This window comes from Bombus terrestris, chromosome 3 (assembly GCF_910591885.1).
Source record: "Bombus terrestris chromosome 3, iyBomTerr1.2, whole genome shotgun sequence".
Lineage (NCBI taxonomy): Eukaryota > Metazoa > Arthropoda > Insecta > Hymenoptera > Apidae > Bombus > Bombus terrestris.
The window spans coordinates 18137920-18162270 of record NC_063271.1 but is presented as its reverse complement, the minus strand read 5'-3'; the positions used below and the strand labels follow the sequence as shown (position 1 = coordinate 18162270).

Here is a 24351-nt window from a genome sequence, read left to right as displayed (position 1 = left end):
TGCACTAGTAAATATCTCCTCTATTGCATAGTGATCACGTCTAGTGTCAATAGGGATTCGTTTACGCCCTTAACCCTAACTCTAATCGTAGCGCCAACCCGACATATAAAAAAAAATATACTAAAAAATTACTTATACTAAAAACTACACTCTGAGAATCCAGAAACGTCTGGCTGTTCTTTCTATTAAATTTGTTATTCTATACCTATGGCTGTCAAATACTCGTGACGATATTTACTTTCTACAAAAAGTTGAAAACGTGTACATATTTCTGTATATGACATCAGAAACGCAGGAAATCTTAAGAATAAAGAGATTTATTTCTTAAATCAAGCATTCAGAATTTGATTACATTATCAAAGGATTAAATTTGTTGTCAAATCAATTTACACACCTGATATGTGAGATAATAATTTTAATGTATGATAATAATAATCTTCACATCGAGAACGGTCAGTTTCTGACTAATCAAATTGGAGCAACGAACGTGTAGTACTTATACGGATGGAACAAGTGGATCCGCCTTTGCTGCGTCTTTCCTCTGTATTAATCGAGCAGTACATGCTGTTACGTTTGTGTTGCATAATATATATTCCTACGCAGAATAATACCTGACCGCGTTTTCAGACACATGGTATCCGAGAAATTGGGTCGCGGTTCTAGATCTACCTATATTGGACGATGTACAAAAATATTACGTATGTTCCACGTTGAGCAAAGCAGCAGAAATGCTCCCTGGCAAGCAGTTATCGACTTTGTTCGAGTTCGGAACGATGACGATCGAACGACTGTGGTGTACATGAAATATTCAATTTGTGTATATGACTATTCAATCTGTTTTTAATCGCGTGTTTAATTAGTGAAAGAGGTAAGTTTAAGAGTGAAATTGGTTCTTTTTAATAGTACTTTTATCAGTTCTACATATTATATGGCATTTAACAGTAATGTTCAATAGAGAATTGCATATTAAGTTTGAAAGTCATTAAGCATGAATCAACAGAGTGAAGTGATCCGTTTACTCGGTGTTATTTCTCGAAAGTGAAAAGTGGCAGTAAATTGCTCGTCACTTTGCTCCATTGGCAAGCCTTGTCCGGGTGGCATTGAAGGTATTGAAACCAATTTTGATATCAAGGCAAATGCCTCTCGGCATGGAAGAAACCCTCCTCCCTCCTTCGATTTCTCTTTACAAGCAGATATCACACGATTACTCGTCGTTAATCATTACACGTAAATAGTTCATCAAGATCTTGGATAATAGGCATAAATTTTCCTTGCAACCGCCCAATTTCGTTACCTTAGAGGAAGCAAGGTGGCGCTTTGATATCTCATTCGTTTTATCTATACGTAATAATTTAATTGTTTAATTTACAATCATTAACATATTTCTGTGTGTCTCAGATTCGAGTCTGCACGTAATTTTGCCATATACGTGTAATATCAACTTAAAATGTTGAAATCAGCTTAATTATTCAATTTAATTGTATAACCGCGTACTAAGATCAAATTTTTGAGATCACGCAATGAATAGAAGCTAGTTTATCGGTCAAGCCAATTCAACGAGGTCTTCGTATCGTGGATTCTTAAATGGAGCTTTGGACGCGATCTCTCTTTTAAGACGTTTCGTTACAAAGATCTGCTTATTGCATATTGCATGCTCGGCCTTTGACGTTTTGTTAATCTGCACCTATGTAATCAGCAGCTCGCATAAACGCAGCTGCGGTCGAACATGCGTCGATGAAAAGTATCCGTTTATAAGAAAAAGATGCAAACGATTCGTGACGTATCGTTCCATTGCCTTATTTGCGCTTTCAATTTTATTGGCACTCGACCTCGTGTTATACTCGAGAGTATAAGTGTTCCACATTAATTATACGCAAGAAGAATTAATTTAGATGGCATCGTGTCATTGCTGTCTGCCGTTGCTGGCTGCTGATTCAAGCTTAAGCTGTAAAGTGGCGTAAATGATTGGCCAGAGTACACGATACTCTGTATAGTCAACGTCGACGGTATAGCGACGATAAAAGCTGCGCGAACTCGCTAACTCAAAGCACTCCCGTTAACGATGCCTTTTAATTAACTTTTTCACATCTATAGACGATGTAATTCGCAACATTGTTCAAAGCTCCGGGTAAAAATCAAGAATCTGACAGATCCTTCTGAAAGAATGTGAACAAACTCGTTAACGAGTTTCTTAAATGAAAAATATCAAAATAACACTACAATAATGACTTACCAATTGATAAAATAGTACCGTAATTATTACGTCACTGAAAAGAGCGTTGTGAGTCACCAACAAACTGGTCAACGAGCTGGTAAGATTAAAAATCTCACGGAGTATCAATACGCGTAAGTTCGAAGAAATACCTGAGAATTTTGTGGCTTTCTCTTCGATCGAAAGTCCGCAGTTACCTGCCCGACAGGCGCTTTAACATGGTATTGCCAATGACCTGAATTGTATTCATCGATTCCCGTTCGTATATGTTGACTACGTAGCTAACATGTTACTGCAATCGTAGCACTGACATCAGCTCCTGTAATCCACGTTCGTATGATCAGCAGTTCAGTGATGCAGATATAATAGCGAGATTCAATCGAAGGCAACCGTCTATCGTATACGTTGCGTGGTACTTTCGCATTGACCTGGCTGGAAGCCAGCGTTTTACCGTTCTTTATGTTTCTCTTTTGCTGATAATCACATCTTACCATAGAATTTCCAACGTCTTGGCTAACATTCTTGTCTTTATCCTTGTTCTCTGTTCCTTTTTTCTTCCGTCCAAGGATTTTTATGTCGGATGAATTTACTCACTTTTCCGCTGTCCTTGTATGAGACGTTGATGGAATAGAACCGTGAGATTCGTGCGACGAACAAATGAACGTATTTGAAGATTACAAGAGAAGAACACGATAAGTATTCGATTTTTCCATTTTACACCGCTTAGAGCCAAGGATGTAAGTTTTTTAAAAATAGTTGCTAAGTAGATAGAGTTTTAGGAAAAACTTATTTTTACCTTAAAATATTTATTTCTTCAATTTTTTAATTTTTATGTTATCAATAGAAAGAGGTATATTTTTAGTATACAATACCTTACTCAGCATATAAAATCCGGATCGTAGCAACAAAACAACGCAGATCGTAAATCTCTGAACAGTGAAAAATCTTTTTTGGAACATCTTTAAACCATCCTTTTCTTCTCCTTATTCCTTCCATTTCTCTTGTCTTTTCCCTTCGATCTGAAAACACGGTTTTCTTTCGCGTCGCTTTTACACGCCGCTTGGAGTATCAGCTTAGCTGGGGAACTGGCTGGATTTTTTCCATTAATTTGACTAATGCTCCGCGCGAGTCGAGCTGCGAATCGCCGCGATTACGCGTGAGAAGCAGATTTCGTGCCGAGGATCGGTACATGGAAGTGGTTCATTCAAACAGTCGAGCGGAGGCAGTGTGTCTCGTAATAGTTGAAACGCCTTGGTGCACGTTGAATGGGAGAATTCTGGCTAGGCAGACGATGCTGATAATTGCGAGAGAAACAGGTTTTTATATCTGACGACATTTAAGAGAATGTAACTAATTGAGTCCCGTGAATAGGACGAATGCGTTTTATGTAGATGGAAACAATTTTTTTATAATCTTGAAGCGTCTACATGGTACATAATATACGTGCTTGGTGTGCGGGTATATCTTTCTTTTGATCGTTACTGCTTATCCACGATCAGCACGCGCGATACGGAAATACTGCACGTGCATTTATGTATTCAACGATTCTCGTGGTCGCATTATTGAATGATACTTACATCACTTCTGTTTACGAAAGTATTCTAAAGACTTGAGTTGTTGGAAAAATCGTGACGTTTGTGTAGTAGAGAAAGAGCAAAAAAGTTTTAATGCTTTTTTATAGCTAACGTAAATATTGGTATCTATTTTTAATAACAGGTAACAATAACATTTTACTCATTATCCAAAGAAGTTCGGCCTGGAAAGAACTATATTGAGTCATAATACAAATATTATTTATCTATTTTTGTCTTGTATTATATTAAGAATAGTTTTTTAATAAAATTTTGAAAAACTTTTATTTACATGATGCTTCAGTGTTATTTTTCGTATCAGGTAGAACACATTATACGGTGTATAATCAAATGATAAGAGATAATGATAGATTCTTTCCTCACCTTCTGTTTACATGTTCTTACTTGATATATCGTTTTATTGAACCTTTATTTCGTTTGTAACCGTGTACAAATTGTTTGCAAGAAGTACTGATCGTAATTCATATTATTTTTACTACAACAATGCCTCGACATGCTTTCGCGCGTACAGGACGGTGCATTATAGATTTCCAATAGTGCGTAGTTTATCAGCCTGTAACGTAACCTGTTTTCATCGTCCTATACATTGTATAATATGCATATTACTTTTACAATTATAGGGAATAATCTAGATTGTTATTAAACATTGTCATAATTTCACTCTAAACATCAAGTGTTTGAATAATATACAATTAAATCAAGCCTTATAAATATAATCTCTAAATTGAAATTTAAATTTTTTATTGGATTATCTCAAAACTACACCGACAAGTTATATATTTTTGTATTTCAGCACAGCACTTAAATATTATACGAGCATTTTGTTCGTAAAATGCGATACGAGCATTCGAGTAGGTTAAATAGCCTATTTTTGAGTTGACCGCCGAAGTTGATTATCAGTTATTTTCACGTCCTCTACTCGACTATCATTTTCATTCAATGCTTCCATATAATAAGCGACTAATAACACTTTCCTTTTGTTGATAACATGATCCATTCTGTCCTACGTACGAGACAATGTAGCATAGTTACGTAGCATAATTCAGATGTTCCCTTCCATAACCATTCCATGTCCCTCCAGAATCTCCCATATCTTTACTTCGTACTCCAATAAACCTAGTTGGACTGTTGTCGAAATTGTCGGTGAACTATGTTTCTGGAAAATCTTGCTCCATACCGGAATGGCCGGGAGAATGTTAATCCTTCGAAAAAGTCGTTTCCAAGGGTTACGAAGCTATTAACAGACAAAATTCTGGTTACAGAAAATTAATTACCGTGATAGAACTTCAGGTTTCTGATATTCCAATAGGAGAATTAGTGGGATGTCGGAAGCGCACGTGCTTCTGAGATATATAGTAATTTGTAGCTTATAAAGCCTCAGTTATAGAGGTAATGCACTTTTGTTAGGGATTTTATCCGGCCAGACCATAAAACTGAGTTTTCAAACAACCTGACATTAATAAAGGCTTTTAATAAAGGCCGAGGCTGGTACTTTGTGAAGAATGTGCTTGTACGGTTGCACCTTAATCCACGTCTGGATTATGCCGAAGGTCTTCAACCGCGGTTAAGCTTTATAGGAAAGTTTGATATCGCGTGCAAGATGCGTCGCTCGAGCGGTGTATTCCTGCTGACGACTTTTTATTAATGTATACGTGGACATCTTTCGCTGAAAAACATACCGAACATTCAGGTTGGTGGTTTATGCTGAAACGATTCGCGTGCGTGTTGTTTGTATGGTTTTGCGTAAACGGGAACTGAAAACGTTTACGTTCGATTACAACGCGACAGGAATGAACGGTGTCGTGTGAGTTAAACCAAATCGCAGATATATACGCATGTGTGTACACGATACGCTACGCCTAAATTTGCAACGTATTACTTACGTACTAGCCCAGAAGATTGCTCAGCTGTTAAAGCGATGAATCGACGTAATATCGATATGCTATCGGAGAAATTTGTACTTGCAGAGTACGTGTGATTAAAGGAATTTTTCTCTTTTCTCTGAATGGTTTTGCTGGCTCGCATTCTCCTATGTAGAGGTTGTGCAAGTTACAATGAAAATGGCTCACGCTTACTCTTTGGGAATCTTTGCAGGAAACACACGATGATTGAATCTATAACGTTATTTCTGCGTTATGAGAGATTGTATTTCTTGTTACGATGAAATGCAAAAGATTAGGAAGTTAAATTAAAGAAAATTAAGAAAAATAAATATTTTTGATTAAATAAACAAGTTTTTTGAATAAATTAGCGATTCGTGGGTAGTCGTTCTTTGAATTGGCATTCTAGTCGTGATTGCGATGCGTTTATCGTTATCGCACTGTTGCAATACGTCCATCCCACGATTCGCCGATTTCGACTGAGAAAGAGAGAGGCGTGACGGCGATAACGCGTCAAGTTTACGCCACGTTAATTTATTGATAACCAGCCGTGCTGAATCAGTACGATGGATAAAGTCGTCGCTGTGCTCGTTCAAGGTGCACTTACAGATGTCGATAAGCGGTCAGGTTGGTCGTAGACACGCTATCGTGGGTGGACACCTTAACGTAGATCGAGTTATATACGTGGAAACGGTTCTGCTGCACGGACCAACAGACCTGTCTCTTTCTCTCTTTCTCACGTTATCTCTCACTTTGATATAATTTGCTGTGAGACGAAATTGAGGTTAGAAACAAGCGATTATGAGGACTCCTGAGTGGAAGTAGAAGTCTCTTGCAAAGGGTTAATTTCGTACCAGTTAAAGAGTCGTTGACCTGACGTGGTTTTGCACAGAACAAGAGTATCTTTCTGCGGTTTAGGGGAAGTTCCTGTGTACTCTTTGGGAAGTATGATATGTGTTTCATCTTTTTGCTCTTTTGTTCGTAAAGGTATTATGGATTTATTGAGTTTGTCGATTCTATGATTCTACTTTATCGCTTTATATTTCACGATCTTGTACTTACTGCGTCGAAAACGCAATCGACGATATGTCGTTGGTTCGTCGAGTTAAATTAAAATAACATACGAACTGTTATTTCGTAGATTTAGAAAAAGTTAGTACTTCGACTGGAGCGTTCAATGGGATTGTATACTCTCATGTCCGTGCTGCCAAATATTTAAATTTCTACTCGAAACTTAAGATAAATAATATTCAGCGATTATGAGTCGGCAATTGCAAATTCACCGCATCCATCGTATCGATGACGCAATAATCGCAATAGTCGGTGTCATGAAACGACTGGAGAGCGAGTGGCCGATATTGCGAGCCGTTCCATGGTCCCTCTCTGTTTTTTTTTTCATTACGCTCGGTTCGTGGCAGGCCTCTCCCGTCGACGATGTTTTTCATCGGCCAACGACCGGCCACGAATCTCTCGGCGGAAACGAGGTCTCGAAGCGTTCCGCCGCGGAACCGAGCGGGGATCGGCTCGCGAGAAGATTAAATTTGTCGTGCACTTACATGTTTCAGTGTGTTGACGCGTTGCTGGTTAGTTGACGATTGACGGTTGACGGTTGCTGGTTGCTGGTTTCTGTCGTTATACGAGAGAAGGACTGCGGACTAGTCTGATCGGCGTATCTGCGAGGTCGACGTCTCCGCACTCACCATGACGAATGTTACCCGATAGCTCGCACTACTGTCCGCCGGGATCCTTCCCCGTTTCGTTCCTGCCTTTCGGCTTTTTCATCCCATCATGCTGCTCGCCACTCGTCACTCCCCTTCTCACGCCTTTGACGTTACTCCGCACGTATGCTCGCTTTTCCTTTCCCGGCGCTCGCACTTTTTCATCCACCGTTTCGCTTTTGGCTTCTTTGCCTCTCCTGTAAGTGATTCTGTTCACGGTTCACTGAAAAAGAATGAGTGGTTGGGTCGATGGTTGAGTGCAATTTTGGTTTTATAAATATCGGACAAGGGTTGGATAGGATCGGTCGAGAGGCCATGCACACTTGCGAAAAATTAGGCATCATTAGGTGCTTAATCCACTAAAGACCGAGCAATGGTTTACGACAATGTTACAGATACCTTAATTCCTTTGAATTTTACAAAACCATAGAATCTATTGTATATAAAATAAATAGTGATGAATCTATGGAATTTCTGTTCGTGACTACAACGTTAAGAAACAGAAATCAGTAATACATATATATTGGTGAAAAAGTTGCCAATGCCCTACTGTTTAACGATATCGTAGTACAATACTTATAAAGACATTTATCAATCCTTTTTAATAGAGTTAGTGTTCTGTCTGGATAGCATGTCCGTAATACGTTGATGACTACGGCTTACCTGACAACACTGAAAAGGGGACAGAGTATTTACTCAACAAAGTTAAATATACTCATAGGTCGTTTGCACTTTTGCGTTATTTTATAAGAAAGCAGGTCGTGCATATACGAATAACTGTTTATTAGCTCTGCTTACTTGCACTGAATTGAATTTTGCATTAAAACCTCCGTTGACAATAACGTTAACAGTATCATTTTTCTTTTATTACGGTAAAAGATATTTGAATATTAGTGGTTATTTTAATTCTACTACCGTCTTCCAATTTTTATTTCACTTTTTCAATAATTTAATTTTCGTTTCAATAAACGAAAGCAATACTCACGTATTAACGTTTATTCCTCCATGTTTTTGTTACATTTGAAAAACCTTTCAACGATAAGAAATTGCGCTTTGATCGAGCAGGATTAGATCAGTGAATTTTATATTATCGCTCTCGAGGCTAAAGTAAATTTTCTGTTATTAAAATACCGAAAGCGGAAACAACTATCTGTACCTGCTACGCTGTGGTGAGAGTTTTCTATCGGTATATTGCTTTGCCCGCGATATTATGTCAATACCAATATGAGTGAGTGCTTCTATGCGATCGTTATTGTATTGATTATCTGACGTCAAAACATGTAGGCATGTATGTTTATACATAGATCTTATTCAAGTCCTTTTAGAAATATCATGTATTACAACATACCATGACCTATATCCGGCATTTATTAAATGAATTTAACGTACGATAAATTTAGATATTGCCACCAGTCTGAAAGTAAATTCAATTCAAAATATTTTGTAAAAGGAGTCTCTCGTTTGACTCTTGTATTTCGTTTAAATAAATAATTTTGATAAAAATTAAACTACGAATAGTTAGACTCCTATCATATACAGATATATAGGACAAAACAACGGAAGTGTGCTATACCGCAATACGATGTATTACCGCAAATTATAATCAGTGCATGCTTTTTATGTGATATTTTAGTTACTTAAAATATTATGATTCCACAGATATTTTAGAAACCTTAAATATTTCATTTCCACGGCATTTTGTACACTTTCAATAGAAAACTATCCCATCACTCAAAACCATCGAGTACGCGTCAAAGACTATTGACAAGGAAAAAAAGAAAACGTGATTTATTTTCCCGTACAACGTTACTCGGAGCACGTAACGACCAACTGTAGAGATCCAAAACCACATTAGCTCGGTGAACGAGATAGATACGATTTTCTGTGTGTACCGAGGTGATAGCAAGGTTAACCAAACGATAACCGGTTGGTGACATTTGATCCTCTCGATTAACCGCGTCGATTTGGATAGGATACAGGTAGCCACCTCCGCATTGGATTTTCTAGAAACGTGGGTTTTGCGTGCACGTTTAGTATACGTTATCCGAGACAAACCGGAAACGTCCACGCACGAGTCAGGCTCGCTTAACCAAGGGATTAGTGAAGGTAGACGAAGTACAATCGTAGGGTCATGTTGGGGCTTCGAGCACTCGAATGTCTGTCTTGCCGTGGTTAACTTTTTGGATACGAATCATTGTAAGGGCGGAATTCAACGTTTTGATAATGTTTTTGTAAAAGTTATAGATATTCATTATTTCTTAATACGTAAAATGTATGTTAACCCAAAAAATAAATTAGACTCTATAGAATAGATTAAGAGTTTGATGTAGCGCGACATTTACGGAAGAAATGGAGTGTCTTCCAATATATTCGTGATTATGTGAGATTTTTCAGTGTTTAAAAGGAAAGTACACACAGCAGCTTTCAGTGAAAACAAGAACTGAAGTCAATTTATCGATAGCCATTAGTCACTCCTTTGTAACAATCAAGAAGCAGGCTTTATGAAAATTGAAATATGAGCGTACAAGAAAAACATGTTTTCGTTGACTGTAGATTCGATCGATAAGGGTGTTAGGAGAGTAGACGAAATGTAAGGCACACGAAATAGGCCGACTCGATTCTGTCGAGCAGTAAAGCACGGTTTGGGTTGGCACATGCAGTGACTCACGATCAGACGGGAAACCGTTTCACGCTTATTCGACCACCCGGTTCTCGATCCAATTTACCAACCAGTTTTACCAATATTGTAGCCGACAAACGGCACACCTCAAACGGTAAAGAAACACTTGCCTCCTTCGATACTATGGTTGTGATGTCTTTTTTATACGTGTTTCGAAGTCTAAGGGAGGTTTAAAGGAACACCATTTAAAGAAACTTCGATTATTTGAATAGCACATAACGTCAACCAATACATAAAAATTAGTTTGCCTGAAATATTTTGTAACCCATCCTAAATGGTCTTCTCACGAATTACCAGATCCTAGTCTTTTTTATCGGCGGAAATGTGGTGTCTCTACATGAACAACGAAGAGTGCTGCAGAAACATTATGTTCTTTTATTTCTGCGTTACTCAAGTTTCTTATTCGACTCGTCATACCGTTCCTCTGTATATGTTGCTATTTATAAAACGGAGGCATAAACGCACGTGTAACATAATCGAATGATTTCTGTGTATGTCCATTGTGGGCGTGAGCAAGTACAGCAAACGCAGACGAACAATTACTAGCCAGTGGGAACCCTGAATACGCGTATGACGTCATTCGCTCCCCTTTTATTGCAAGAGGGGTAGCTAGTCCCGTTATCGAGAGAACGAACGCATTACACCCCAATACCCGTTTCTACCAATTTAACGTATGCCGAGGGTGGACGAAAATATCTTTAGTCCTATTTCCTGCCCGTGAAAGTTGGACATTAATCGACTGAAAAATTGTATCGTTCTTAAATTATCGGTGAAACGGTTGCAGTTGATGTTAGCTTTAAAACTATAAATAAAGAAGTGTGCTATTAAAAATAGTAATTGAATTTCTTTTATTAGGATAATATTTTGTAAATTGGTTCATTCTCTTGTTTACTTCTGTAGGTGATTTATACTCTTTATTCTTACAGAATGTTATACACATTTTGAGTAATTAATCACGTATAACAGTGACTCTTCAATTTTTGTAGTTTTTCAAAAACTATCTAGTAATACATTTTTTATTAGAAAACTCTCCTATCTTTTAGTTCATAAACTCTAATTCATTAGGTGCTTACTTTGAACAGCATTACTCGAAAACTCCACACGAAAGTAATTAAGCATCAATGGTATACGTACGACATTTTTAAAAGGTCATTTCACGACGGATTATAATTAAAGAGCTGTTGCAGCAGGAAAAAATTTCAACGAGTGACCTATACTCACGTATACAGTAATTAATGCTTAGGAACGAATAGTTAGTAGCAGCAAAGTTCACCTGACATTAATGTGATGTTATTCTATATAACACCATGTGACATGGGAGTCAGGTATCCATGTGTCTTTACTCTCTTCAATTTTATTTTATTTACCTATCATTGAATTATCCTATTTTTAAATATATTGGAGCTCATTTTTCGTTACAGCGAAACTATATAAGCAACTTACGTTTACTAAGATACAAATATCTGTTTCACGTACTTATTAATTAAATTAAAAAAAGGAATGTAATTTCTAAAAAGGAAAAAAGTAATTTCGTGTTCGTCGAGAAGTCACGTGCTGCTTGAGCGTTCAATTCAATTAAGTTTTCGTTTGGTAATGGAGTAAATACCGCTAATGAGAACCTGCTGTTCTCAAGGGCAGCCATGCACTTCAAACATCTTCTTGGTGCACTAACCCGAGTACAGATGTTTCTGCGAGGTGACTTTCACTTAGCGTAAGCATAGGAGTCCAAGATAATGAACTTGCAACATGAAGAGTGAAAGATCATCGGTATAACGGAATTGTTTGTTAGCGTGGCCCTCATAGTTTTTCAAAATTCAAATATTTGACTTTCAGTCAAAGATCTGTGCGATAAATAGCTCTCTCTTCGAAATTATTTGCTGTTAAAAAATGTTCTCTGGCAACAGAAAACATCTAAGTAGTTAGAGAAGGGAAAAGTTAATTTAGAAAATATAAAAACCAAAGATAAAGTATAATAAAAATGAACTATAACTAAATACCACTGCATTTCTCTTTTCATCTTTATTTTCGAAGAAGGAAAAATTGCGATGAATTGTAGTTTTAGTTTTTATAGGAAAATAAAAATTTTGTTACGGATGATTAAAAAGTAAGTCTTGCTTTATATAAGAAGAAACAGGAAGTTTTGACGATCCTTTCATCTTCGCGGGAATATACATGCAAGTGAAATGTGTGAATACTTCATTGAACGATCTGCACGTCGCTCTTCTGACGCATAATGATCAGTATAATTTATTCAACCTGTCGTTGGTAACCTCAACGACTCATATCCTTCCTTTATTGGTGACCCGAATATAACGAGAAACTACCTTCATGTAGTTCATCGACATGCACAATAAATACGATGGCGCTAATATTATCTATACTATATTTTTATATAACATGGGATGGTTGCTTTTTATTTGATAGGTTTTCTTTCGTTGCATAAAATTTATTTTTATGTAAAGTGGACAAATACTTTGTTTACAAGTTTTAAACGTAAGTATTCTTAAATATGTGATTATCCATTGTTAGTACATTTATTAGATCATAAACTTAATAAATTTAACGATACGATTCTGTTTAATTCCTATTTTGCAATTAAACATAGCAAGCGTACAATATATACACAGTGCGGCAGTTTTGATCAAGGTGGATTACTTTACTGGATAATTTGTTGTAACCTACTTTCTCTTATATAACACTTCTTGGATGTTATTGACGAATAGAATTTTGAAATTGGTTCGTGTACAGTTGCCATTACGGATCTTTTCAATTAATGTAGTTTTCATGCTCGAAGAAAAGCAAATAGCTTTCTTTCTTAAGAACGTATTCATTATTTACTCGTAATTGTTAATATACAAATATAAAATAATTTCAGTTCTTAATAATGGGTAGCTTTCTTTCATATAATGTACAATATATTTTGCATTACGAAGTATTGTAAACATCACCTATTAATATTCTGCAGATCCATGTCTTCCATGGTAAGAAGAAACCTTTCGTTGCCTTCGTTCGCGTGACCAGTTACCACCGGAGAACATTATTTCGAACAAGCGCAAATAGCATCAGCACGTAGAGCTGTCAGTGCTAGGAATTGAGAACAGGCCTAGCACACGTCATAATAAAGCTTTTTTCACATTTCTTACATCTTGCGGAAAGGTCACTGCTTGTAATATTGATCGAAACATCGTACAAATATCAACTGGAACTACTGTAGTACAGGAAAAGTAGAAAAAAGAAGAAAACAAATGAAATATAGAACGCACCACATAAAATTACTTCACGAATTTATTCAAACATTAATAAAAATATCAAGCAAATGAGAAACACATTGTCTATAAACGTATTCTTTTTAAGCGCAAATCTGTTTAGAAGATCAACATCAAGTTGTTTGTTGCAGAATTATTCTAGTTATTTCGTTTCAAGGAATGAAATATTTCAGATATTATCACGAAAGGTATATAATTTCTGAAGTCACTAGTACGGTATACACCTCGTAAATATGTCTGACGAAATGTTAGTAGATAGTAGTCACGCGCCGTGGGACTTCTGTAAACGTCAGAAATGTGTTATCTTACCCTGATCACGGTAGAGCAACGCTATCGGCAAACAAGGTGGATCGTCGGCACGTTAACGCCAAGAAAAGCGGATCTGCTTTTCGTCGACTATCGCCTTTCGTATATAGACGGTCACCACTGCAACGTGAAATATTTAACGAACAGGAAATTTAGGTCGTACAACTGCATCAACTTGCGAACGCGCTACTTCACCATTGCTACTCTCCAGGATGCAATGTTCCGCTAGTTAATCCCATTGTCTTCGAATGTTTCTGATCATGAATTGAAATTTTTAGTGTATTTTTACATCGAATAATCGAGCACGAATAGTCGTTAAATCTTCCTGGGAAAATCGAACGATAACATAATGTAATCGATGCGTAACGAGGGACGAGAAGATTCGTCCGGTAAATCGGCGTCATAGGCAACAAAGAGTTTATGCTAATAAGTAACGTGCAGCGATTTTGCAATATCAGTCAGCCAACACGCGTGCCTCGAATCGAATTCACGAGGATATCGTTGGTGCATATGCGCACACACGTTTGAAGTTCCTCGCTTCCCCGCTTCGACTGGCATTCCTCAAGCTTCTGTCGTGTCACCTTCTTCCTCGAATAATTGAGTCGCGCTGCTATTTGTCGTATACCCAACCGTCGCCGAGCGAGCAAACACGTTGTGAGACCCCCTCACAAACGGATTCGAGGCGTCCCATCTCAATACGTCGTCCCGTTACTTATCTTCACTATGAAATTTTGCTTTCTTGATACGTTTGATATGTTCGATATGTGGATTAGCTTCGCGAATTTCGTAAATGAGAAGAAGGTTGAGATATCGGGGAAATACGAGTTGGTTTGTGTATATGTATAATTCGTTGTTTTTTTGAAGTTTGGAATTAGCAGGAAGATATGATTCGTTAAATAATATGATATTTGATCTAAAATATTCTTTGCTAACAGGACCAACAGGGAAGGTGAATTATTTTAGATAACAATATTTATCGACTCATCATGAATACCTAGTGTATCAGACAATGTTCAAGTACACCCATACTGATCGTCAATAATCGTAACGGTATATCCAGGACGGTAAATCCATTGCCGATCGATAAGAGCGGATGTACAATGTGCATAGACGAATGCGAACTGCAGAAGCAAGAGTGCGCTCGCAAGAGCATTACATCGCCGTTGTGTCGAAAACGAGCGCATTTACAAAACGTATGTACTCTTTTGCACACGTGTCTGTTCAAGCATATGGACAGCATGTGCAGGTTTGCCTTTCGTGTGAGCACACGTGCGAGCCAGAATGGATCGGACCAAGCGTGGACACGATTATTCGACGAACGAGTCGTCACCACTTGCTAATGCGCGTTAAGTAAATTAGAATGAAGTTCGCAGTTATTGCTTGCGGTTCCCTCGTCGATGTTGACGGGTTAATGGGATGTTGCTCGTTCGACGTTCTGTGAAATGTTACCCTGCTGTACGCAACGAGTTGGCTTTACGTCGCAATACTATTTACGCATGGTATTTTTAGAATATAAAGCAGCATCGTGTATATTTTAAGTTTTATTCGTGTATCTAATACGATAAAGCAAGTAATCTCATTAACTTTTCGAATAGACCACGTGCAATCATTTTTCGTAATATTAATTCTTCGAACAGAATCGATCGATTTAATGATATTATTCGTATACTAAAGATTATAAAGACAAAATCAGCGATAAGTTTGGAATTTAGTTCCAGATTGAAGAGGTTTGTACTTATCATGACTGTTAATGTCAGAGATAAGTTGCGTACACAATGATGCAGACGTAAAAGTGTGACTATGCAACTTGATGGAAAATTTCTGATATTCTCGTCCTCTTAAATCATTTAGAAACATAATCTTGCGATACTTTATTCACTATATCAATGCTGATTAACGTGCTTCGTAAAGTAACCGGGGGAAAAAGATGAATTCTCTGTAACCAGTACTCTGACTAAAGAGTGTAGTAGTTTAGACGAGCGTAATAGTGACCTTTAAATGTTGCTCGATTTACGCAAGACGATCACGAGTACTGGTTCAAAGCTTCATTCAGCGACCGTTGAATGAACAGATCTCCGTACTATGACGAATAAAAAGATCCTCCTAACTTAACAATGTTTTATTTACACGAGATTTTTAATACAGGACTGCTATTAACGATGCGATTAGAAAGGGAACAATGTTTCATAAAATGGACAAGTCAAAAATGTAGAACAAAATTTCTGAAAATGTGACTTTATATCTGTTAAAAATTGAGATTATAATTTAAATTTGTAAAGTATAATAGAAATTAACTTCAGATTACGTTCTTTAAGTCATTTTCAACTCAATTGTATTTTCCTATGGTTAACAAATTTCGTAAGTTTACGTATAATACATACTATCGCAGATACTATCGTCATGTATATATTATTGAAATCCCTTAATAAATTTTAAACAGGAAAAAGTAAAAAAGCCAAGTAACATAACGTTAACTTCGCTTATCGTACTACAGTAATTTACCACAAACTTTATGCAAATAATTCACTTTCTTCGACCACTGTGCTACCACGAAACGCACTATGTTTCAGTGTTTTGAAGCGGGAAATTCTATAGAATCAGCCGTGACAGAGTCGTTATGCAATTACCCGTGGAATCTTTAATGACGCGTTTCCCGCGGTGGTATACTCGTTATATGTGGATCGATGAGAACGTGATTCGTTTTCGACGGAAAACGTCGCCGTACGATGTATCGGTCGTTGCTGGTAACGGTGCTGGTGTCGTCCCGCTCTCGCCTAAGCTCGTGCTGAATCAGTAAATCACTACTTGGCATCGAATGCGTAGGAGCGTGTATAAAGTGCGGATCTACAGGGCTGGAAGGTTGAATGGGGTTTAGGTGTACATGGTGACTCATGTTATGTTCGTATAATCTAGCATAGTCTATTCCGTTGGAATCGTTGTTCCATTGTGTTTCGGATTTTAGTGTAATGTTCGACGATCTAACTAGAAAGAAGAACACATTTATAGGATTAATGGATTGATAATATACACAATGAAGATTATGATACTATGTTATTGCATCGTGGAATGATGAGGTCGATAAACAGAGCATGGTCAGAAGAAGTTTAAAAGTTGATTTGCCAGGACAGAAATTCTTACCGCGTTACAAAACACAAAACGCGAAGCAGGTAAATTGTTGGCTTTCAACGGTAGATTGAAACGATAAATGCTGGTAATACGGCGAATATTTCAACTCGTACAAGCTCATTGCCGAGCGAAGGAAACCATGGTTACTATTGCAGGGAATTTATTTACTTTGCTGGTACAACAGCATTGGATGAGACTTTTCTTAGATGGAAATCGGGGAAACGTATGATTTAATATGTACGTTGCAAGCAAACAGGCTCGTATGGGTGGGTGGATCGATGAACGTTAAAATCTGGAGATTAATCTACGGACTAGTGAAAAACGGATAAGGCGGAGTAAGAACTGGTTTCTTTGCGATGTAATTATAACGTATTCGCGATAGCGCATAGATATATTCTTTGTTTCAACCTGTTCATGCAAATGCAATATTTAATATGGCTTAATATTTAATTAGCATTTTGTACGCTTTTTTATCGCGATTTAGATAATCTAGAAGAAAGGAAAAGTTTTTTTCATTAAACCTCTATTAATTTAAAACCTCACACCACGAGGTTTGCTCAGCTGCACGAGATATCTATTTACTATAGACAAAGAGTACACAAGTTTTCTTTTATTTTAAATCTGCAAATAACAATTTTTTAAAAACTTGCCCAAATTTAAGGAGCTTTCTCTTTTGATACGATGAGCTTATAAATAATTCGATGGATGTAATAAAACTAAAGGAGTCATCTGTGAAATTTCTGGCTGTATCGTGTCTAACCTTTACCCAACACATGAAGTCAAATGAACGTAACAGAAACCTCGAGCAGAAGAAATCATTGCAAGCGACTTTCTATTTCTTCACGGGAGATAATATACAATTGTACGGCGTAAATGTCGGCCCACATGTCGACACGACTTCTTTCGAAAGGTTTCATAAACCTTAGTAACGATACTTCTGTTGATCCGTTCGCACGAACGCTTACACTTTCCACGTCAAGTGGAAACGAGGATAATACACTACATGCAGGGTGCGTTTAAAAAAAATGTAATGTTTTAGAAAATACTCATATAGGTACCGTGTCTTACTTATTTTATAATTAGAGCTTTTCTTACTATCACGAACTACAAAAAAGGCGCGTATTTAACCGTTTTAGATTAAAACTTAGATGAACGTGGATAAGCGAAAGTCCGCAGGGATAAAGGGATATCGTTAAAGCAACCTCGGCGTTATGGTATTCCGTCTAAGGTATCCGAGCAACGATCTCTAAAAACAAAGGGATCAGAAAGCAAAAGAAGGGCTTGGCCAACCCTACATGCGCCACCCAAGGCTTTTATTCAGTTACACATTCATAAGTGATACAAAGAGTTAGTACAGGGACTTTTAACGAGGGGTGAATAAAACCGAGTTTTCCCGTGTCCCTCTTAATTAGAAGTAGGTACTTCGTAAAAGTACCATTACAAAAATTAATGATTTCACTTGTCAGAAATGTAGAATGTACCACAATCAGAAGTATCCTTCAAAGTTGGAAGTCGGTTGGATTTGAGAAACAACGGTCATATCTTTTCCACAGCTAAACCAACATCCTGTGAACCTAGGTGTTAAACGTTTGACTTATGCTTATTAAATTGCTAATTAGGAATCAATGGAAAAATAGCGATACATCCATCGCCGTCCTCGTTTGGCCATGATCATTGATCCTGCCAGATACTTCAAAGCTGATTTAAACAGAATTTAAATTTTAAGAAATAAGAGGAACAAATACTACAAAAAGCTAAAAGTATTAAAACATCATTTTTTCGAAGCAATTTCTTGCCCGCCACGTCATATCGGAAACAGCGCGTATGATGGAACATTTTTGCTTTCGATAACAGCCTCGTGTTTTCTATTAATCTCTTAATCACATGTTATAGAGAAAGAAAAAAGGAAGCGGGCGTTCTCTCTCTGAGATGTCTGTTGTACGCTCACGTGTTGTCTAATACGTTATTTACGCAGTGAGTTTCTCACCGTTTCTGGTACAGTTCGCGCGGAGGGCTAATACCCCTTACGCACGACCAGTCCGTAGCTGCTAATTATCGTCGCGTGTTGACCCTGAGAGAGTTGCAGCGAACGATAAGAGGCAACAACCGGGGCAAGTTAATCGGGGCCAATGGGATAGCGAAGAGGGGAACACGCGAGGAAAGGAAAGGAGTCAAGGCGAGGCTGCAGTCGTTGCACTCGTTAGAATTTGTTCAGTCGATTGGAAGGTACATATACCGGTCACGAGACTACTACGTCGAGAGATTGGTACAGAGATTGGATGATTTGGACATGATTCGAAAAATGCGACGATACTTTGATTCGCAAGATCGACGTACAAAAAGTTTACAAATTTCTTAAAAGAGTGCCTGCCACATATTCGGCAAAAATCCATGTGGACAACTATAATTTTTGTACGCACAGTTTATTAATTGTATACACAACAAAGAAAACATGGTTCACGATAGCGAAGTAAAACACATCTCGTGGTCAGCTGGGAACGGGAACGACTTCCTGCAATAACAATTCCATTACTCATCCAACTCATGATAAATGTCTCTTTCGATCGTTTGTAACGATCTGCTCGTACGTCGTCTTCCTTCCAAAAAGAAGGAGAAGAAGAAGAAGAAGAAGAAGAAGAAACGAAGAAAAAGCAAAAGAAGGAAAAAGGAAACGGAATTTTCGTACACCGTTCACTCGGTATTTCCGCGTCGTCTCGGTCAAGGGTAATTTAACGCGAAATTAACGACTTTGACCGTAACGTTTACACTAAAATCTCACCGATGCGCACAGTATGCTTAATTACGAACTTTCCGACAAGATTTTAGAATCATTAGCATTTCAATTAACTTGTGTTTCAATTAATCGAAGCCGATATCGGCGTCGTTCGATCGGTATCCGGGTTTGCAAAAGGAAAAGATCAAGTTGGACGAGCACGTTAGATGGGTTGCACTAATGTGCAACCCCAGAGAGATCGAATATTCATTCCGCTAACGACTTTCGATACCTGCAGAGAGGATGTGTTCGCGCGCAAAGAGCGTCGAGTGTCGTCTTTGCACTCGAGCCTACTCCGTTGCAAATTACTTCCCGGCTCGTCCCAACTGTTCCACGAATCGAAACCACGATCATCCGCGCGTTTCTTCCTGACGCGATGCAAACATTTGTGCCCCTTCAATGAATCGAAGAATCTATCGACTACATTGTTATATCTTTATTACATCTTTTCTTGTTTTAATAGTTTAGTGTTTAGTTTTCTAAATAGAATACTACGGTTTTGGATAGGAAATATGAAAGGAAGAATATTTTTGTTTGCGCCAACTATAAATAATCTCAAGTTAATTAACAGATATACATAGTTATTGAAATGTGTGATTGTTGCAGGTCTCTAGAAAGCGGTGAGTGATCTTTGAAGGGAAGATAAAAGGCAACTGAAAAAAATGCCGCTTCCAAAGCGACTAGTGGAGCCAGTGCTCGTCGCACGCGGTACTATTCCCGAGAATTTTCCTCTACCCTCGGAGTTAGAGGCTGTAACGAATGGCACTTTGGCCAACACGATCAGGCAATTGTCTAGTCTGTCCAGGCACGCCGAGGATCTGTTCGGTGAGCTCGCGAGGGAGGCTCATGGATTGAGCGATAGGGCCAACTCCTTACAAGCCAGGATAGATCGACTAGCTGTGAAAGTTACTCAGCTTGACAGCAACGTCGAGGAAGGTTCGTTAATTATCTGATTAATTAGGCAGTCTATGATTAATCCTTTAACACCGTATTAGGAACGACGTAATCCAGGCATAGACTAAAATACATTTACATAGATATACCTTTTCTCTTAAAAAAAAAAAAAAAAAAAAACGTGGTGTATAGGCATGTTGTGTAAAAAAAAACAGTGTAAGAAATTTATTATTGCATATTTGTTGTAAATTTGCAAAATGCATTATCGTTATATTTTTTCGTTCCAGTCTCGTTACAAGATATACACATGAGGAAAGCGTTCAAGAGTTCAGTGGTGTTCGACCAACAAGTTGTTTCCAGGGACACCATGCCAACGGCGATGTTAGAAACTTATCATCAATGTGACACACCACCACCTCTTGATAAACTTAATGTTTATAGGTACTTTAGTCTTTTTAACTATATTAATATACAATTATAATTTGAAGTAATTTTGATTAAACACAACTTCCAGAATTATTTGAGATCCGATTTGAAGTTTATTAAGTTTAATTAAAAATATTAGAAAGTATTAAAATATAGAAGCTCCCCAAAAATATTAAAAACTCCTATTATCTCTTTATAGAAAGAAAAATTTATTGTTATTGCTAAGTAAGATATCTGATTATCTTGTTTATTTAGGGAAACAAAACTAATTGGTTAACTTATCTAGCAGGTACCGTGTAAGTAGAAAAAATACGAAACACCTTGAAATGTGCGCAAAAAATTTACCTATTACGATATTAGAGCTTCAGATTCTTGTGTAAAATATTAGTTTGTTAAATAACGCAAAAGTAATTTGTACAATAGATAAAAGATAAAATACAAATGAATAAAATTCTTTGTCGATTTTAGGGAGGACGGTAAGGATGGACTGAAATTTTACACAGATCCGAATTATTTCTTCGATCTCTGGAGTCAGGAAATGCTCAAGGATACGGAAAAGAAGTTACACGATCGAGGGAAAAAGGTAAGAAAATTTTTGTCTCTTTTTCACTTTGTTATCTACACGTGCACCTCGATTTTCTCCTTTATTTTTTTTTATTTTTTTTTTTTTGTTCTTAGACACAAGATGAGATTGTTCTTGAATTATGTTATTCTTTTAGTACTTATGGAAAATATAAGCAAGATATATTATGTACATGTGATTAACTAACACTTTTCGAGGTGCGCTGTAACACGATACAATAGTTATTTTTCTACTTTTATATGCTAACATACATGCGATTCTAACGATTGAAAATGTCCCCTTCGTTATAGACCGAGTCTGAATATGCCGAACCGTTCAGAGAGGCAAGTCGATGGTTTGGATCTTTGTAGTTTTTTTATTACCCTTATCCAGTTCTAATGAATTATCGATCGCCAACCACTCACTCATACATAATAAAGCTCACATCTTTGTGGATTTTCATTAACCGACCTTTTTGCGCTGATAGAGATTGCGCTGATAGATGCTCGCTTTAAAAGTTTGTAGTTTACATTGCTAGGATTAGCCAATGACATTAAACCAAACACGTTCTGTAATGTTCGTCCTTGGCAAAGAATTTTTTATTGCGTAGACCGAATGATACGTTTGTTTCTTATGTGACTTTCTCTCTTATTTCTCTTTTCTTTAAATTCCAATAAGAATTTTCGTTCTAATTTTTCATTTCCATAACTTTCTTTTACATGCAAGTTTATTGGTTTAAAAACGACGTTCAATCTACGCAGAAGAATCCTTGTCTGGCACCCCTGTTTTTGTAAGACAAATTGTTTGTCAACGTCGAATAGTTCGTTTCACAACCATGTCACTTTGTCGATCACTTTGTAATGTCGTTTTGTGCCAGTCATGCAACTTTTGGATGTACTCAATAGAAGTCTGTCATTATCATTCATCGAGCCATCTTGTAATATCGATACGAAGTCTCACGATCTCTGATCATTTCAGGATTTTTATTTTTAATTTGTCATATTTCACGTTGTAGGAAATGAAATTGTGGGCACGTTAGAAGCAGCTTCTCAAACTTTCAATTGAAATGCATAAAAACATTCAATCTGAAATATTTAATACAATATACTTTCTTTTAAACTTTCTTGTAAACTTTCTTTTATCTGCCTTCACTTTAATCGATCATATTTTCTTGGATAGGTAACGAAGCTCCGTAAAGAAAATCACTACTTTTATTTCCTACAAATCTTCTCATGTCCAGTGGTTGATCCTGTTTTTTCTAAAAATTTGAAACAAACTTGAAAGTATGCTAGTAGATTATAAAATATCTTCCATAACTTAAGCGTGCAATAAAACAAATACTGGATCAAGCATTGAGTCATATTTGATTGATAAATTAAGCTTGTCTTGCACTTTTGCTGTTACTCTGCAATAAGGCAGCCATTTAATATGGAATTTTTATCGTACAGCCTCATAGGCCTCGGAACGAGGGTGGTGGTGGTGGCGGTGGCAGGCATAAGAAGCGCATAAGGCAACCGCATAATACGAGAGAAAGGCAAAGACAGTTAGCCGTTGGTCATGGCGAGTACATTATGCCAACGCAAGGTGTTCAATACAGAGCACCTCACAATATACCTGATGAATCGTTACTGGGAATGGTGATGACCGAACCACGGCCACCTAGGCCAAACAGCATTGAACTTAGACGAAGTTATCCACCGGAGGAGCAACACCTGTACAGCCCTCCTTCTTCCGATCATTATAGGTTCGTAATTTTCTACAATGATCGTGAAAAGTGTTTGATCGATGCAACAGTTTATTTGTTTCCACATATGAAAATCTTTACCGAATGCTTTCTCTTGCTACTTATGATTTTACTGTGTAGATCATACAATACTGAAATATTACAGCGTTATTGGAAAATAGGATTTCTATATTTCTGAAAATTGATCTTTTCTTTTCTTTTTGAAAACAGGGTGGCAAATTACGTGACTCAGGGCTATGAAGACAACTTGTACGGCTCACATTATGGCACAGGTCAAGGGCAAGCGGGTAGCGAAACGTACCAGAGTCCTGGTGGTCAAAGTACTCCAAGCAGAAGTGGTAGATCACGACCATCGCAACCACCACCAGCTCCACCAAGCAATACTTCTAGCAATTCGACACCTACTGTAGCCTCTGCTAACAATACTCCAACACGAGGAAGATCGATGAGTACTGGTAGAGATACCCTACCACCACCACCTCCGCCGCCTGGTGAAACCATGTCCTCTCCTCCTATGAATGGTAATTACGTTACTATTTATAATCAACGAGTATACCGTCACTTCGAAAAAGAGTCAAAATTTTGGAGACATTTAAACTTTCATTAGAGAGTACGAGATTCAAACATTTATTTTTATTAAATTATTAACTAATTATTTTATTAATTATTTATTTCAGGTTCAATACCGTCACATCTACTGAATAGGAACGGAAGTCGCTCGAATAGTCCGCTACCCAGTCATCACTCTACGCCTACTCCACCAAATCATTCGACACAAATAGGAACAGATGAGACCGACCCTGCTCCGCAAGACTTGCCACCTCCACCTCCGACTCCTGATCCCACACCGCCTAGACCTATTTCTCCACCGTGTAATATTCCACCTCCACCTCCACCACCTCCGCCACCGCCTGTTGTTAATGGACCATCGCCCCCTGTGCCATTGACCAACGGAGATATTGCTAAAATGATAGCAACTAACCCACCCAAGTTGAAACCCCTGAAACCTTTGAAGAATATCGTGGATGGACAATTGAGGAAGCCTGTTAATCCGAACATCCCCCTTGTCGATCCGCGGAATGATCTACTTAAAGCAATTAGAGATGGTAATTACCTTATTATCATTCGGATAATCAATATTAACTCATTATTACTTGTTTTATACGATAGAT

General features: G+C 37.5%; 1 protein-coding gene and 1 long non-coding RNA gene across 8 annotated transcripts in view; one reads left to right on the top strand and one right to left on the bottom strand.

Annotated features, from left to right (window-relative positions):
* The window catches only part of LOC100644542 (wiskott-Aldrich syndrome protein family member 3), a 35636-nt gene that overhangs the window by 8044 nt on the left and 3241 nt on the right, over nucleotides 1-24351 (top strand). For 2 of the 3 annotated variants that reach the window (XM_012319281.3, XM_012319280.3), the window contains exons 2-8: nucleotides 20160-20489; nucleotides 20735-20888; nucleotides 21342-21456; nucleotides 21747-21779; nucleotides 22884-23179; nucleotides 23390-23700; nucleotides 23857-24285. In XM_012319281.3, the coding sequence (XP_012174671.1) occupies nucleotides 20216-20489; nucleotides 20735-20888; nucleotides 21342-21456; nucleotides 21747-21779; nucleotides 22884-23179; nucleotides 23390-23700; nucleotides 23857-24285 (1612 nt within the window). In that variant the 5' untranslated portion in view covers nucleotides 20160-20215. The remainder of the gene's footprint in view (nucleotides 1-20159; nucleotides 20490-20734; nucleotides 20889-21341; nucleotides 21457-21746; nucleotides 21780-22883; nucleotides 23180-23389; nucleotides 23701-23856; nucleotides 24286-24351) is intronic. The other variant, XM_003402776.4, reaches the window with a different exon arrangement.
* Nucleotides 874-14321, bottom strand: LOC105666863. Of its 5 annotated transcripts, XR_007223342.1 has the most exons (8): nucleotides 13658-14321; nucleotides 7241-7625; nucleotides 5688-5918; nucleotides 5079-5470; nucleotides 3085-5006; nucleotides 2704-3008; nucleotides 2234-2531; nucleotides 874-2156 (listed from the first exon to the last, which is right to left on the bottom strand). It is a non-coding gene; the product is annotated as an uncharacterized LOC105666863 (long non-coding RNA). The 5 variants fall into 5 exon arrangements; XR_007223343.1 differs by lacking the exons at nucleotides 5079-5470; nucleotides 5688-5918 and having other exon boundaries at nucleotides 3085-5038; nucleotides 13658-13774; nucleotides 13850-14321; XR_007223341.1 differs by lacking the exons at nucleotides 5079-5470; nucleotides 5688-5918 and having other exon boundaries at nucleotides 3085-5038; nucleotides 13658-13751; nucleotides 13850-14321.